The sequence below is a fragment of the Ochotona curzoniae genome, unplaced genomic scaffold (assembly GCF_017591425.1).
Source record: "Ochotona curzoniae isolate NIBS_2020 unplaced genomic scaffold, NIBS_Ocur_1.0 scaffold_4812, whole genome shotgun sequence".
NCBI lineage: Eukaryota > Metazoa > Chordata > Mammalia > Lagomorpha > Ochotonidae > Ochotona > Ochotona curzoniae.
The window spans coordinates 5,438,906-5,456,419 of record NW_024467124.1 but is presented as its reverse complement, the minus strand read 5'-3'; the positions used below and the strand labels follow the sequence as shown (position 1 = coordinate 5,456,419).

At 40.9% G+C, this 17,514-nt stretch overlaps 1 protein-coding gene across 1 annotated transcript in view; it reads right to left on the bottom strand.

Moving 5' to 3' along the window:
- Nucleotides 1-17,514, bottom strand: part of MYOM1 (myomesin 1) — a 123,737-nt gene that overhangs the window by 12,153 nt on the left and 94,070 nt on the right. The window contains exons 24-31 of the mRNA XM_040970565.1: nucleotides 16,780-16,886; nucleotides 16,624-16,668; nucleotides 10,325-10,461; nucleotides 6,397-6,541; nucleotides 5,683-5,742; nucleotides 4,990-5,057; nucleotides 1,404-1,517; nucleotides 686-773 (exon numbers count right to left, since the gene is read on the bottom strand). Coding sequence (XP_040826499.1) covers nucleotides 686-773; nucleotides 1,404-1,517; nucleotides 4,990-5,057; nucleotides 5,683-5,742; nucleotides 6,397-6,541; nucleotides 10,325-10,461; nucleotides 16,624-16,668; nucleotides 16,780-16,886 — 764 coding nt within the window. The remainder of the gene's footprint in view (nucleotides 1-685; nucleotides 774-1,403; nucleotides 1,518-4,989; nucleotides 5,058-5,682; nucleotides 5,743-6,396; nucleotides 6,542-10,324; nucleotides 10,462-16,623; nucleotides 16,669-16,779; nucleotides 16,887-17,514) is intronic.

The window sequence follows — 17,514 nt, the reverse complement described above, 5'->3', positions numbered from 1 at the left end:
CTGAAGTCCCCAGGAAACCTTAGTTTTCACTAGGGGAAGTTTTCTTGTCTGCCTCATTAAGGATATGAATGAACTCTCCAGGTCCCAGGTCTTCCTCAGCTAATAGGTCAATAAACACTGTCAGCTCTCCCTCCACCAGCAGTGAAAAGGGGAAATCAAAGTCACACGCCTGCTGTTTGACAGCAGTGTTTTTAAACACCTTGTTCAGGAACAAAATTATAAGTGTGGGTATCACATGGAGGCTCTCATTATAACGATGCATCTGCCCCCAGCAGTGTCTGGAAAGTGGAAACAGCCTTTCTGCCCTGCTAGCAACCGTGAGACTTTGCTTCTTCTGCCGCCTCCGTGAGTAGGTTTTTTTTCAACATGTTTCTCATGAAGTTTTTGATTCTGGGACATTTTTATAGATTTAAAAATGATAATTTAAATGACATCATGTAATGGCCTCCTCCTGGGCTTTGGCCTATAAATTCTCTGACAATCAAAAGTACACTTCTAGATTTCTAGGAAAATAAGAGTGAATGAAGTGTGTTTTTGAATCATTGGAATTTCAATTAACCCAAAATCTGAGGACCAAAAAAAAAAAATCAGCATGACTGTAACTGTCATTAGCCCTGCTTCCATCACAGCTCTGAGAACGTGTATCCAGAATACAGAACAGGGGTCCCTGCGTTTGGCGACTGACCTTCATCCACAAGCTTCAATCTGCTCTTGTCTTTCCCTCGGTCATCTTTCAGGATAACTTCATAAATCCCAGCATCTTTCCTGGAAAACTGAGAGGAGAAGAGACACACCACATGGGAGCTGAGAGAGGATCTGCATTTTTATGGCTCTTGATTTATGAAACTGACATCGAAGCATTCACTGAACAAGTATCTAGTCATGCTAGAGATGGCCAGATCGCAAACACATGTACTCATTTTAATTTGATAGGCTGGTCTGTAATAATTTTATTCTCTAAGGCTATAATTGATTTGAAGCTTGAGGTATTTATGTTTTAATCTACCGTTATTTATTAAGAAATTATAAGCAAATATATTTGAAAGCTGTGCTCTTTAAGACAAAAAGCAAAATGTAGATAAAAATCTATACTATGAATATATATATGTGTGTGTGTGTACATATACACACGAATATTATGTCTGACTACCTAAACTTTCAGGGAACAATTTATCACAAGCTTTAATTACAGAAGAAGAACCCATAAAACTGCTCAGATATAAAAAAAGGCAGGGGGAGGCTCAGAAAAGCAAGCTTTTGTGTTCCTACAGTGGTTGGAAAGTTGGAAATAAGCTATTATTAATCTGAGCATGAAAGGAATATAGAATCACGTCTCTCTTTGGAGGAGAACACGGGGTCTGGAGCTAGGAAGTAACATTTCAAATGTAGAAGTGCCCGCCTACCTCTGTTATAAGCAGAGTGCATATACCATCCTTGAAGTCATGTTTCTCATCCACTGAGATCTCTCTCTCATCCTTGTACCACACAATCATTGTCTCCTTCTTAATGTTGGCGACCTAGAAGAAAAGTCACAATTGTCCTTCTTAAAATAAAGAAATATCACTCTTAGGAAACTAGATAGCTCCAAATGCAGCAGGTATCCAAGAAAAAGCACTCAACTTTCGAAAAGAATCAATTGAAAGCTATTTTAATCAAGAAAAGAGTTTATTATAGATATTAAACCAAAACCAATAGCATTTCTATTTCTAGCAATAAAACTTAACTCGGGCCCGGCGCGGTGGCGCAAGTGGTTAAGGTCCTCACCTTGCACGCCCGGGATCCCATATGGGCGCCGGTTCTATCCCGGCAGCCCCGCTTCCCTTCCAGCTCCCTGCCTGTGGCCCGGGAAAGCAGTCGAGGACGGCCCAAAGCTTTGGGACCCTGCACCCGCGTGGGAGACCCGGAAGAGGCTCCTGGCTTTGGACCGGCATAGCATTGGCCGTTGTGCTCACTTGGGGAAGATCTTCCTCTCTGTCTCTCCTCTCTGTATATCCGCCTTTCCAATAAAAAAAAACAAAACAAAACAAAAACAAAACTTAACTCTAAAAACACCTGGTAGATGAGAAAAGAAAGAATGTAAATCTACCTACAAACCTATACGTTTAAATTTAAAAATCTTAAAACTGAAAAAAGCATAAAATTCCACCAGATTAAAAATCAGTTGGTCTCCCAGAATCAAATGACTTCATTAAGGGAACAGGATGAGTAAACCCTTTGTCCATACCTAAACATTTCATAAAACACAAATGAAGCATGGAAAAGCGCCATGGCTTAAGAAATTGCTTAGCAATGTTAAATTTTATTTACATATGAATCCACAATTATTATGCAAATTTCAAATGAACTAAACGGCCTAATAAGGTTACAGGGACCTTGAGTATTATCTGCAAGGTTTAACTTGCTTTTACAAAGGAGAATATTTTAATTTATTTCTCACCGACAAAAGCAAGGAAAAAGATCCTAAATTTCCCACTAAATGATTCGTAAAATGTACATAAAATCTCTCAAAGAATAAATTCAACCATAAGACAAATAGATAAAGAAAATATTTATTGTTATTATAAATAAGGAATGTTAAATTTTTAAAATGTCCAAAAAAAGTGTCAGCTAATAAAACATAAGACTAGAGTGAAGCCATTACATACACATGCTCCTTATGGCCCCATTAACTGGGTCTTTATTCTAGAAAGTAACTGGTTACTAGGAGACATTGTTTATGACCAAAAAGGATCTCATGGGAAAGCAGCATGTGGCCTGGACGACCTGGAAAGGCTTTGGGCTTCGTGGGGTACACTAACTCATAATTTGACATGGTCCCTGTGGAGATCCTGGAAGCTATCCCTAGGGTGTTGTTAATTAAGTGTAGTGATCCTCCAAGATGTGGGCTTGTTTTAAGCCATGATACCACATGCCCAGTGTAGCCCGTACCTCCTTGTAGCTGAGCTGCCACTAGGGGTAAAAAAGGGAATAGCTGTCCACATGAGCAGAGAAATGCCAAGTGGGCTTCTTTTCTTTTTTTAAGTTTTGCATATTAATTGGTTGATTTGAAAGGTAGAGTGACAGGGACAGAGAAAGACTGTGATCCTACATCTGCTTGTTTGATTTACCAAATGTTCTGTGCCAGGCCAAAGTCAGGAGCTTGTAGCTCCCTCCCAGTTTTTCCCATGGGTAAACAAGGACCCAAGTTCTTGAGCCATCACTTGTTGCTTCCTAGGGTACAGCAGCAAGAAGCTGGCTGAGAAGTAGAGGCGGGATTCAAGCCCAGGCACTCCTAAGGCATGCAGGCATCCCATGCAGTGGCTTAACTTACTGCACAGGACACCTGCTCCTCTTGCATCCTTTTGAGTACACTAGTGCCAGGGGTTCCCTGATAGGCGTGTGAGTCTGCATGCTTAGTTACACATACTCTGTGAACAACACTGCAGTATGTAAAGTGCTAAATGTGCATAAAATTGCTATAATAATAAAACAACAAATGCTCATGGGAAGATAAAGGATGGCTCTTTCTACCTGGAATGAGAAGGGGCAGGCCTCATAGAGATAACTGAGATGGAACTTTGAGATGAAATTTTGTCCAAGAAGCTGGAACAGCATGAATACACTCTGAGTGAGTACCCATAACCCGTTTGGGGCTGCCCTTGGTCGACTGCAATCTGGGAAAGGGGCTGGTTCTCTATGAGAAAATCCATGGAAACAGTGTGACAGAGTTCACCTTCCAGAAGACAACAGGTAGTGCTGGAGGAGCAGGGGCCTGTAGGCCCCTGGGAAAGGGACAGCTTAAGGGGATGGGCAGTGTGCAGTTGAAAGGGAATATGGGCAACATGGCAGTGAGCAGCCAAATTGATAGAGTGAGGGTTGCAGCTGCTCTCTGAGGAAGATTTTGAAGCTCTATCATTTCCTGACAGGCTAAAATCTGGAACTGATTTTCTTAGATATTTCTGATAAAGCACACTTTCTTGTAATGCATTAGCCTTCACAGAGACTGGGACTCCTGGGTTTTTAAGAATAATTACACGTCCAAAGCCAAGTCTATGCTTCCACCTTGAGTCACTGTCAATCATATGGCCTCAACACTCCAAGTTCATCCAACAGATCCTTGTTGAAGACATTTTCAATGATTCATTAAACACCATATGCTAATGTAAAAGGTACTTCAAAATGTTAGCACAGACATTTTCTTTTCTCCTGACAATTCTCAAGAGCTGTGTAAGACCATTTCTGTGAGCTGCTGACTCATTCCCAAACCTCTCCCTGCCAGGGAGCAGAACAGTTCAGAATTGCAGCACCCCCTGCGAGTGCTCAAAGGGACTGCCATGCCAGTCCTGCAATTTAGGTAGAAAGTTCCTCAGAACAAGGTTGCAGCCAGGATTCTGGAGCAGATCTACCGCTCAGGGGGCACACTTAGCTGAAAACAAGAGCAATGTCAGAGTCTTAGAGGTTAACGTTGGTTGAGCGTTCCTAATCTGAAATTCACAATTGGAAACATTTTCAGTGCTGGCAGGATACATTAAGAGAAAAATTCTAAACCATGAAATTTTGCTTCATGTTCAAAATTATTAAAAATATTGTATAAATTACCTTTAGTTTATGTGCATAAGGTACATATAAAACATAAGTGAATTTTATGCTTAGACGTGGGTCCCCCAAACCAAGCTTTCTCATGTATATGCAAAAATTCCAAAATGCAAATAAATGCAAACTTTAGAACACTCCTGGCTCTAACCATTTTAGAAAAGGAACATTTGCCTGTAGTTAAAATAACAGTCTGGGTCCTTGTTTACTAAATCAGGGGTACTAAATATGAATAATCATCCTGACTACCAGCATTTCTGTGTTGTTTTATATGTTTCCCACCAGCCAGTGGGTATAGTAACCGTCAACATTAACAATGTGACCATTTGGTTAAAATGATGGAGATAAAAAAAATCTGTCTTATTTGTCATTACATTCTAGTTTGTTCTTATTTCATTTGAATTAGCCATTTCTTACCTTGCATTTCAGCAGTACATTGCATTCACTCGTCACTTCCCAGCTCAAATACTCAGCAAAATGTGGACCTATAAAATGTGAACAATACCAAGTAACCAGTCTATTTATCAATGCAAAATCAAAGCTCATTTTTAAATCTAAAGGTGGTTTATGTTTAAAGTTAAATTTTTTAAAAGATATATTTTATTTTTATTGGAAAGTCAGGTATACAGAGAGGAGGAGAGACAGAGAGGAAGATCTTTTGTCCAATGATTCACTCCCCAAGTGGCTGCAACAACTGGAGCTGTGCTGATCCAAAGCTCGGAGCCTGGAGGCTCTTCCTGGTCTCCCATGTGAGTTGCAGGGTCCCAAGGTGCTGGGCCATCCTTGACAGCTTTCCCAGGCCACAAGCAGAAAGCTGGGTGGGAAGTGGGGGTGCCAGGATTGAACCAGTACCCATATAGAATCCTGGCACGTGTAAGGCAAGGACTTTAGCCAGTAGGCTCCCGTGCCGAACCCAAAGTCAAATTTTTTTTAAATGTAGATTTTCTTTTTAAATATTTAACATCCACATTTTGCACAAAAATATTTTCAATTATTTTTATTGATTAGATATTAACATTGACAAGATTCATTTTATTTGCTATGGGAATTCTCTTAGAATATTTTGTAGTAATAACTGAAGTTGGTCAGTTGCCTACTACTTATTCTTACCTTGTTTCCTAATCCATTCCTGCCGCTGGAATTCAGCTTCTTTCTGGAGCTTTTTATAAACTGGAAATTGAAAAGCAAAGAAGTAAGAGACTGAGTTGAGCAGCACAGATGCAAGCGTCAGCCATTGTGCTAAGCGATCTATATTCATTATAACAAGAACACACATACATTGGGCCCTGCTGATTTTCATCTGATGGATGAAGACACAGGCTTGGAAAGGCTAAGTGACTCATCTGAGGTCCGCAAGGTGGAAGACTGTGAACTAGTACTGGAGGCTTGAACAGAAAGGGCTTGCCAACTCTTCCCTGCTAGTTAAATGCCACATTTTAAAGCTTGGTAGTTTTCATGGCTGCTATTTGCTAGGATCCATTTATAACATATGATGAATAGGTTTGGCATATACTACTTCTACAGTATTTTTCTTCTCAATTTAAGTAATTTAAAGTAAGCACAAACATAAAACACTATTATGGCTCATTTCTGAGATATATACAGTGTTGGTTATATTGCAATCTTCCTCACTGGAGAATTTTAGTAATACTCATTTAATATATAAATGATGTGCAGTCTTGCCTGTGGCCAGGGATAAATCTTTTGTTATTCTAAGTTACCTTTCATGTCTATGCAATGAAATACTATGAAAAGCATTCATTGAAAAACTGTATCTTGAACACTAGAGTTCAGATAGAAGCTAACGTTCTGTTGAATACTCACCATCTCCAATGAGAACAAGAGTAGAGTGGCCAGTGGCTTTTCCATCTTGAATCTCAAAAGTATAGGTTCCCTCATCCTCGTCCAGTAGCTTTTCCATGAACATTTCAATTATGCCAGTGTTTCGGTCAATATGCATTTTGTATTTCTTCAAAGTAAAAAGGAAAATACAGAGGGAGCGATATTTTACATTTATGACAATAAGCCTGATGAAATAAAATTAACCTCAAAGAGTTGTAATTTTAATCAAATTTATTGACAACTTTAATATTTTGTACTTGGGAAAAGGAAAATGCTATATAGAACAACTGCATATGATCCAGTTTATAATTAATGAGTAATATATCTGAAATTTGATTTCTCAAATCTAAGGAAAGTTTCATTATCCCATGTCACAAAGCATCAAACATTTTTAGATTCTCATTTTACCTTGTGAGTCACATTAAAAACAAAACAAAACAAAACAAGACAAAACAAAACATTTTATTGGGGTTGGCCTCCCCCTCTGGTGTTGGCATCTCAAATGGCCACTGATTCTAGTTCTGGCTGGTTTGCTTTCTTTCTTTTTTTTTTAAATTTTTTAACATTTAATTCACTTATAATCAGATTTTTTTTATAGAAAAGTGGGTATGATTATTATTTCCATATTGTTTCCTTCATGTTTAAAGTGGGGTATTAAGGGAGAAGGCCCACCCAATTTCCCACCCTCCCCAGGTCCCGGATGTAGGGTATGCTCCGAGGTTCTTGCTCAAGTGGTTTTGATATTTCAACAGTTATGAATCACTGCCACTCCAAGCACTATGAGGTCTTTGAAGAATCCACTGATTGACATAGTCCATCATAGAGTCCCTGTTTGCTCCACATGGTTTGCTTTCAATCCAGCTCCTGGCTAATAGCCTGAGAAGGTGGAAGGGATGGGCCAGATGTTTGGGCCCACGCACCCACAAGGGAGACTAAGAAGCAGCTTGGTTTTGGTTTTGGTTTTGGATCAGCCCAATTCCAGCTATTGCAGCCATTTGGGGACTGAACCAGCAGATGAAAGATCTCTCTCACCTTCTCACTCTTTAACTCTGTCTTTCAAACAAGTAAATCCTTAAAAAAAACCATGTTACTGATTTATTTTCATACTATTTGAAAGTGAGAGAGAGCATGCGAATGCCAGTAAAAGATATTTTACTTTGTAGTTCACTTTCCCAAACATCTGGCATTAGCAGGGTTGGGTCAGGGCAGTAGTTCAATGCAAGTATGTATTCTTTTTAAAAAGTGCAAGTATGTACAAATGTTGCACATCAAAATAAGGTTATTTTAAAAGTGTGTTTTCCCATGAAGTCCCCTTGAATATACTGATAAGGAACATAATCATACAGTCCTACTGTTTATGTTATTCATATTCATTACTAATGAAGCCTCAGATGTTTTAAAAACAGCTTTTCATGTATATCCATGGTAGCACAGGTGAGAAAGAGAGAGAGCCCACAGACCCAAACCCTCCAGTTATACTGCATGTTGGCCTGATTGTGGCCTTACAGATGTCTGTGTAAAGGACAAGCAGCTAAGATGACATAACTCCATCGAAAAATGGGGTTTTTGTCAAAAACAAAGGAAAAAAAAAATATATATATATATATATACTCATCTAGGTAAATAGGACACAGGTATGTACACATTGAAGGGTAGAGAAAAGTCCAGAAGTATATGCTAACATGTACATAAAAAGTTGTAAGAATATGTTTTAGCTGAATCTTTATCCTAATCTTTGTAGTTTTTTACAGTAGGATATACTACATTTTTATCCAGAGAACTGTTGAAATACATTCATATTGCGTTTTCCTTAGCCACTGGAACAAGAGGACACTTTTTCCACATACTATATTAAGTTTCTGTTGGGATTTTAGATATCAACAAACTGCAACTTTCTAGCAATTTATTTTGAAATGTACAAAGCTCTGGTGTTTTAGAGGACAGATAACAGTTCACCGTGTTTACCAAGATGCAGGGGTATGCCGTGAATCCAGGGACAGGGTAGTGGCTCATTTGCCCTCCTGGGAGAGCAATTGTATTTTCATTAGTGGCCATCAGAAGGAGAATTCAAATTATTCACAGGAAGATAGAATTAAAAGATGGGTTAATTTGAATTATGAAACCTTATGCTTCAATTGGCTGATCCTTTCTGCCTGCAAGCACCAACATCCCATATGGGTCACAGTCTGTGTCTCAGCTGCTCCACTTCCCAGCAGCTCTCTGCTGGTGGAAAGCAGTAGAGGACAGCCCAAAGTCTCGGGACCGCGCAACATGTAGGAGACACGGAAGAAGCTCCTGGCTCCTGGCTTCAGATCAGCTTAGCTCTGGCCATTGTGGCCACTTTGGGAGTGAATGAACAGAAAGAAGAGGTCTCTCTTTGAGTTTCTTTTCTGTCAATTTACCTTTTCAATAAAAATAAATTAAAACATTTTTTTCCAAAAAAGGACTCTTACTCTATTCCCTTAGCCAATTGCCCTCAAGATCACATTGAAGGATCCTGGAGAGCAGAATCTGTGACAAAGTCATTGGCAATAAGATATTTACTTAAAAATATTATGAAACACACATAGAGTTTTCATAATACACATTTTCTATGAACTTTTTGGAAATTTTTTGTTTGCATGGATTTCAGAACTTCTCTCATTAAAATAAATTTATACTTTAAACATTTTATTTATTCCTTGAAAAGCAGGGAGAGAGAAGAGAAACCTTTAATCTGCTGGTTTATTCCTCAAATATGCACAACAGCTGACGTTGGACCAGGTTGAAGACAGGTGGCAGTGACAACTCTGAGAGTCACAGCCGCTCCTTCTTGGGGTGGAAGCAGCGAGCTGGAGTCAGGAGTGAAGTCTGAACTTGAACCCAGGCACTCTAACTTGGGATGCAGGCATCTCAAGGGGCCATCTTTATCACTGTACCAAATGCTTGTCCTAAACTTACCTCCAATTCCATTTTCCATAAATATTTTTAAAATATTTATTTATTTTTAAATTAGAAAGTCAAATATACAGAGAGGAGGAGAGACAGAGAGGAAGATCTTCCACCCATTGATGCACTCCACTCCCCAAGTAGCCGCAACTGCCGGAGCTGAGCTGATCCAAAGTCAGGAGCCAAGAGCTTCCTCTGGGTCTCCCATGTGGGTGCAGGGTCCCAAGGCTTTGAGCTGTCCTTCACTGCTTTCCCAGGCCAGAAGCAGAGAGCTGGATGGGAAGCAGGGCCGCCGGGACATGAATTGGTGGCTCATATGGGATACAGGAGTGTGCAAAGGTGAGTACTTTAGCTACTAGGCTACTGTGCTGGGCCCATTTTCCATAAACGTTTGAAGTAACCTCACACATCTTAGTTTACCTGCTTGATTCATGACTGTTGTCCTGGGAAAATTAACAGAATCCCCTTTCATTTTCGTAAATGTTCCAGTTTTAATGATAGGATATGGAAAATTTGTATTTTCCCTTCACATCTAAATTTTTTTAAATTTATTTTTTATTTATATGAAAGGGAGAAAGAGAAGGATAGAGGAAATGGGGGATGGAAAGAAAGAATGAGGAGATCTTCCACCCACTGGTTTACTCCCTAAATGCCTGTACCAGTTAGAGCTAGGCAAGGGTGAAGCCAGGGACTCTCTGGCCCTGAGCCACCACCTGGTGCCTCCAAGGGTGCACACTAGCTGGAAGGTGGAACTGGAAGCAAAGGATCTGGGATTCAAACCCAGACACTCTGCAATGAGATTCAGGCATCCTAATTGCTGCACTGAGTCCCTGCCCCACTTCACTTGTTTTTAACACGTGAAATGAGATGAACATTCCCAACTCACCGCTGAGTGTTTTTGATAATTTTTTCCCTTCTAACACAGCTGCAAAACAGTATATTCCACAATCACATATTTAAAAATGCAAAGCCTAAAACCTACCGGCCCTTCAAAGATCTCCTTGTCATTGAATATGTAGGTGACTTTTGCGTTGCCAGAGAGTTTCTCAGCTTGCATCCAAAACCGCACTTGCCCTTTCTCCATGATTTCAACTGCCAATTCTGATTTCGCCGGAACAGCTAGGAGAAACAAAAAGAAACAGAGTAAGCAATGATGCTGATGACCAACTCTATTGGCACAGTCAGTAGAGATGGGGTTGTAGCGCCTGCTTTTTGCAAAGCCCCCTGGGGGTGACAGCATTGCAGGAAAGGTGAGCCACTGAGGGACAGACCTGGGCTCTCATCCTGAGACTGGCATTTGGGTAAGCTGATTTTCAACAAATCACAGTTGCCGCAATTCTAAAAATGAGGAGGATGAATTTACTGCTAGGGACACTTAAACTAACATGACTTTCCATGGTAGCTTTGGTTAGGTATCTTCAGAGGCAAAAATCAGGTTTGATGAAAGAGTTCTAGCTAGAACCATGAGAGATTCTAGCCCAGGGTCTGTAAGTGGCAAACTATGTTATATGAGGGAGGTCACGTCGTATCGTTGGAATTAAACAAAAGTAAATCACTTTCCAACTCTAATTACTTAAAATATTTAGCAAAGACTTAATTTTTATTTTTTACCCCAAACAATTCACCTCTGTTTTACAGAGTTTTAATGAATTTAAATCAGAATTTTGACTAAACAATTAATCCTTCATATCTATAGTTTTCACTTCTCCAGTTCAACACATCATGGGGTGAAAATATTGTAAAAATATTTTCATATGTACAAACAAGTGTAAATTATTTTTTCCTTGAATAAACACCATGTTGCAAGCATTTATAGCATTTGCTTTGTATTAAGTATTAAAAGTACTTGGAGATTATTTCAAGAATATGAGGATATGCTTAGACTATATACAAATTGAGGAACTTGAGCATCCAGTGTTTGGTAATTGCTGGGAAGGTCCTGAAATTTCTTCACGATCCCAAGGGACAATTAGCTAGTCACTGAAACACTATTCAATCCAACACTATTCCAGTTCTATTTAGTTCCAAAACCAAACAAATTTTCAGAGGCAAGTAAGGGAGTCCTACAAAGAGGTATATTAAATACAGCAAAGGAAGCACATTGTATCTCCGATCCAGGCCTGTATCACTTAAGGTATTCAAATCTAGAAAAAATTTTAAAAGTTGGTTGGTATCTCTCAAAATTGGCTTGTAAATTTCTTGTAACTTGAAAATATTTTAGAAAGGTTCCTTCGGGTCTGGTGCAGTGGCCACGTGGCTGAAGTCCTCACCTTGGGCGTGCTGGGATCCCATATGGGCACCTGTTCTAATCCCGGCAGCCCCACTTCCCACCCAGCTCCCTGCTTGTGGCCTTGGACGGCCCAAAGCCTTGGGACCCTGAACCCGCATGGGAAACCGGGAAGAGTTCCTTGCTTCCGATCGGCGCAGCACCGACCTTTGCGGTCACTTGGGGAGTGAATCATCAGAAGGAGGATCTTCCTCTCTGTCTCTCCTCCTCTATCTATATATCTGACTTTCCAATAAAAATGAATAAATCTTTAAAAAAAAAAGTTCCTTCAACCATGATTGTGACAGAGATGACTGCAGCGTGTACTTTGCGGGGGGGGGGGGGGGGGGGGGGGGGGGAAATAGTTGTTTCTCCTATTTTAGCAGTCCTTCACTTCCTTTAGGAGAAATGATGGATCCGTTCTGTTTCAGAACTGAGAGGGGCCCCCCATCAGTCACGGGGGCTGTGCTTTGTAGCCCACTGTGATCCTGGGCAGTCACTCTGTCCCTTAAGCCTTGTGCCCCCCACATGCTAATATGGCTACCATAGGTCTTAGAGGGCCATCAGTAAAAAAACAGTACGGTGGCAGGATCCATTCAGATGTTCTGAATAGTGACCAGGATTCAAGGTTAGTTCCCTTCCTCCCCGGGTTTCCCTGTAGAGAAGCCTGGGCATTGCACATTCCTCTTGGCCCTAGTAGTTCACTTTGCCGAACACTGACGGGTTTCCAGGTGAGTGCGGTGTTTCTTTCAGTCAAGAAAAGAAAGGGCACACCTCAGGTGCCAAGAGTACAGGCGAAGCTTTCTACCTACGGGATATTCATGCTTACTGCAAACGAGTCTTGCGGAGACTGGGAAGTACAGTCTCTTCTAGAAAAGCCTGGAGATCCCATTCTGTAGCACCTAATGTACTAGTAATATTGTTACCTAAGAAGTCTGCAGTGGTGATGGAAAGGAAGGGCTGGGCTCTCCTGGAAACTTCCAGTCTCCTTAATGTTCGCCATCCTCCCTAAGCTGCAAAAACTTCATCTGGAGAATGCTGGCCACTCTGAATCACCTCCGAGGCAGAGAACAGACAGAGCAGGAACATGTAGACAGCCCAGGATGTGGCAAAAGCAACAGGCTCCAGCCAGTGTCAGGTCACCTGAGCTGCATCCCTGTGTGTCCTGATCTACTGTCTTTTTTTTTTTTAAGATTCATTTTTTTTTTTTTTTTGGAAAGTCAGATATACAGAGAGGAGGAGAGAGAGAAGGGGAAGACCTTCTGTCTACTGGTTCATTCCCCAGGCAGCCGCAATGACCAGAGATGTGCCAATCCAAAGCCAGGAAGGAGACTGGAGCCTCTTCTGGGTCTCTCACGGGGCTGCAGGGTCCCAAGGCTTTGAGCCATCCTCCACTGCTTTCCCAGGCCACAAGCAGGGAGCTGGATGGGAAGTGAAGCAGCAACTGGTGCCCGTATAGGACTCTGGTGTTTGAAGGGGGAGGCTTAGCCAGTTGAGCCTTTGTGCCCGGCAGAGCTAATGCAGTTTAAATATGCATTGGAAGCTTGCCCCTTGCAGCTTCAGATGGCTGCTGGCACTGCTCAGCTGGCGGCGGCATTGCTCTCATTGTCCCTCTCGGCACTGCCTCCTGTCTGTGGTGTCCGTCAGCTCTCCCTGTCTCTGCAAAGGGTCCACGTGACCGCATTCAGGACCTAGCCAGGTAACCCAGGAGAATTCTGCATATCCAATGTTTGGTTTAAGCACTTCTGCCAAGGCCTCCGCCCCCTCCCCGCTTGCTGTCTTAGACACCGTCCACAGGTTCCAGATGTCTGCATGTGAGCATCCGGAGTGAAGTGACGGGGGAATTGCCACATGTTGAACCGATTTTTAAAAAAAAAAATCCGGTTGTAAAGACATGGTAGCACTTAACATCTGTTGTCAATGGCCATACTGTTTCAACAGTCACTTTCCACACTGAAGGGATTTTAAAATGCCTCATTTAAAGTCTGATCCAATTGACAGCAGGGATGGTGAGAAAAGATGTCTTCCGGCTTCAAGCCTGCGGGAGGACATATCGGAAACTCCCGAGAGTTTGTGTCTGATGCTGCTTAAGCTGGAGTGCCACACACCTGCACAGCGGTCAGGTGCGCCTGGGCAGCCAAGCTCCAGCTCCCTGTGTGGCCTGAGCAGGGCTCTGCTGCCCGAAAACCTGGTCAGCCATCTGTGGGGAAGGGAAGCAGGGTGCTGGATGGGAAGTGGAGCAACTGGGATTAGAAGCGGCGCCCATATGGGATCCTAGCACATGCAAGGAGAGGACGTTGGCTGCTAAGCTACTGTGCCGGCCCCCTGATCTACTTTTTTTAACCTCTCTGAGCCTCACGTTCTTTACCCCTGAATTCAAATAATCATGGGACTGACCATTTTAAGGCCACTGTGGAGAGTTTATTTAATTACCCTAGAAAGAGCTTGCCTATAACTAATGTAGGGCTATTAATAATTTGGCACCTTTTTCTTCCTCCAGTTGCTATAACAACATCCCACAACATCAAACTGTAAAATATAATATGTTGACAACTAAGGGGAAATACAAAAACATCTATGTTTGTTTCTGTGTTCTTGTATATGTTTGCACCTGGATAGTATACAAGGTGAGCAGTGACCAATGTCTACCCATGCGGAGGGATGATGTAGGAGGTTGACAACACTGAAGTATACCTTTTGCTGGCCGAAAAGCTTCCTCTTCACACGGCGCTTAGCATCCATGCTGGCAACACAGACCATGTAACTTCCTATTGTTAGCTTTCTACTCCTCCACTCTTTTTCTCTGCTGCAAATTTCTTTAAATGCTTTTCTTTTGGCAGTTAATTCGCTCCAGGGAAATACATTATTTGGAGGTTACGGATGTGTTAGGAGCTTTTAAAATAATTTTGAAAACAGCTTATCCTGAGAGAATTTACCATGCCAAAGGATAAGGGAGCACCAGACTCTGGCGTTTGGTAAGAAATGAGACTATTGAAAAGCTTACAGTCTCGAGAGAATCACTTCGCTTGGCAGCATTTACAAGGAGGAAGTGGGTATAAATTGAGGATTAGTTATGTCTCTTTGATCTTATCATCAGATCTTTGAAAAGCACTGGAACTGTCATCTCTAAGATGTTGCCCCAAAGGGCAGCACTAGGTGGGGAGATCCACATCTGCCTGTCAAGGTTTTCAACATATTTTTGGGTTTTTCTCAGTGCCTGCCATACTACTACAGTGGGTCTCTTACACAAGAACACCTGAGTGGTACCCCCAGCCCCAGGACCAGCAATTAGAGTCCTTAGATTTATGAAAACTATAATACTGGCATTAGGCAATTATAACCGCTTTAATTAATCCTGTCTCCATGTCCATGAGATCATTGAACTCCAAGGAAGTTCTGAGTTCAACACTGATAGGCTGTCTTCACTCATCTCACTCTAAGCAAAATATGGATGTTATTTGAACCAGTTGTTGCCTAAACACTTATCTGTGCTTATCTAAAAAGACAGTGGTTCATAGAAACTGCTGCTTCTCTCCATTCACCCCATGTTGGAGAGCAGACTCCACGGAGCTTTGGGATGGTCGTGCTATGAGCAGTGGCTTCTTCTGGGATCACCACTCTAGCCTAATTAATGTTAAAGTTTTCCTGAAGAATTCAGGAATCAAAAACCTATTTATTATCTTTTAACGCCATGGTAGGCGCTATGAATTATTGCCATTACCTTTCCTGGAAAAAACACCAATGCACAGGCAGATAGAAGTGAGTTGTTCAGTTTCACAGAGTGAGTCAAAATTAAGGTACTTGAAGAATTAATGAGAAAATAAAATTAAAATATAAGCTTATTTTGGTGCAAAAACATTTTGAAATCTATGTGTAGCATTTTTCAAGAACCTTTTGAAGGTGCCTCATACAGAACAAAGGAAGTATAAATCAAGCTTCTGTTTTCTATACAGTTTTTCAGAATTAACTTTTAGAACATTGCTAATGGCATTACTTTACCAACCTAATGCCATGGGATGTTTCTCCCCGAGAATTCAGAAGTCCATGCCCTACGCTCATACCACATAGGCATACCATGCTCTGAACAAAGTGAATTTTGGTAACATTACAGCTGAGGCCAATGTTATCCAACATGTGGCCTCACCACCAATGAGTCACTCCTTCAGAATGATGCAGCAGGCATGATTTTTAATCAGCCTCCCCTCTTCCTTGAAAAACTGCAGATATACAAAGATTTCCTTACAATCTGGGATAGAGTTATATAGCTTTCTGGGTTCTTGAAATTCTGGTATTAGTGAAATAGTTTATGAATTAAGAAATTCTTTAAAATTCTTGCTTTATAAGAATAAAATGCTATATATGAAAGAATTTTCTCAGTTTTTGTTTTCTCAAATTCTAGAGTGTAGCTTCTGGATGCCTCACTAGCGGCAGGAACTCTATCAGGCCAATGGAACCTTCCGACACTCACGTTAGGCTCCTTCTATTCTCTTAGGTGTCAACTGTGCAATTAATCTTGCAGGTGGAATGTGCATCATTTAAGGGTTTGTAGATAGTTGAGAAGGTTTGTTTTTCTGACTGAGTCATCACCTTATTTTCCAAGAAGGCAAAACAGTAGGTACTATCTCTGGCTGTCCTTAATCAGAAATATGACTCTTCTTTTAAGTGCCAACATTACTTAAGAAGAAATTAGCTTGCCAAAAGACAAGGAAATGAATATATCTAGAAGATGTTTATACAGCTTCAGAATATGAAGGCAAGAAGTAAAGAACTTAATTATGCAGATGTCATACTCATGTAAGCCTGGCACTTCTCTATATTATGAATTCTGATAATATATTTCTATGTTTGTTTCTGTGTCTGAGAACTATGGCAAAGAAAGAAGCTTCACTTCTAGAATGTGTATCTGTGGCTATTGCCTTCTTCTCTTACTCCCATCAGAGTTGCCATCTGAACATTTCTAGAGGTTCCCTTTTGCTAAGGCTCCTCAAATCTCTGAAAATATTATAAACACTTACTTGGGAACTTGTGATCGTGGCTGAGAGCAAGCAAACGTTTCAGCTCTATAAGGAGAAACAAAAACAATTAAGCCTTAAACTACCAAAAAAAAGTCACTTGAGAATTACTGAGAAACTAATGCAACATTAGGCTTGGGAACAAAACACCAAACCTACCTTGCTCGTCTATTAAGTAGCTTGATGCTATTCCATCAGTCTCCGTCACATCGCAAGAGTAAATGCCCAAGTCATCTTCCCCAAGGTCTTTGAAGGTTATTTTCGTCCTTTAGAATAAAACATTTTCCTTAGATTTGAAGCCGTGTAGGGTCCATGGACCTGTGTTCTGCCATCTCTAGGCATCTACACCAGCTACTGCCTTGATTTGCAGCACTTGCCCCCCTTTTCCGAGGACAAGTTAAAAGCTTGTTCATTCTTGGAATGTCAGGTTAAATGTCATTTCCTCTGGGATGATCTTCCTGATTTCCTCTCAGGGCATAATCTCCCCAGGTTGGTAAAAACCCTCTCTTACCCACCTATGTCACATATGTCATATAAACATACATCTATTTAATGATATATAACTGGTCCACCTTTGATTTTTTTTCCCCCCATAGGTCAGGTTACACAATGTATGGAATGAACATACGAATGGGTTAATGACTTAGTTTGTGTTTTGTAACTTTAACAGGTTATCTCACCAGCCAGTATCTATATCAACTAAGCATTTAAATATTAAGTATACAAACTGTTTGACTGTCTTTTCTTTGATCAAACATATTTTTACCTCCGGAATTTTTAAGAAGCAATTTCTTCTAAGAATTTTCATTTTTAGTTTATATTGGTTATGATTTTTACCCTGTCAGCCTTTATAATTTCATCCTGTATTGAAAGTGACTCATCCACAAAACAGCT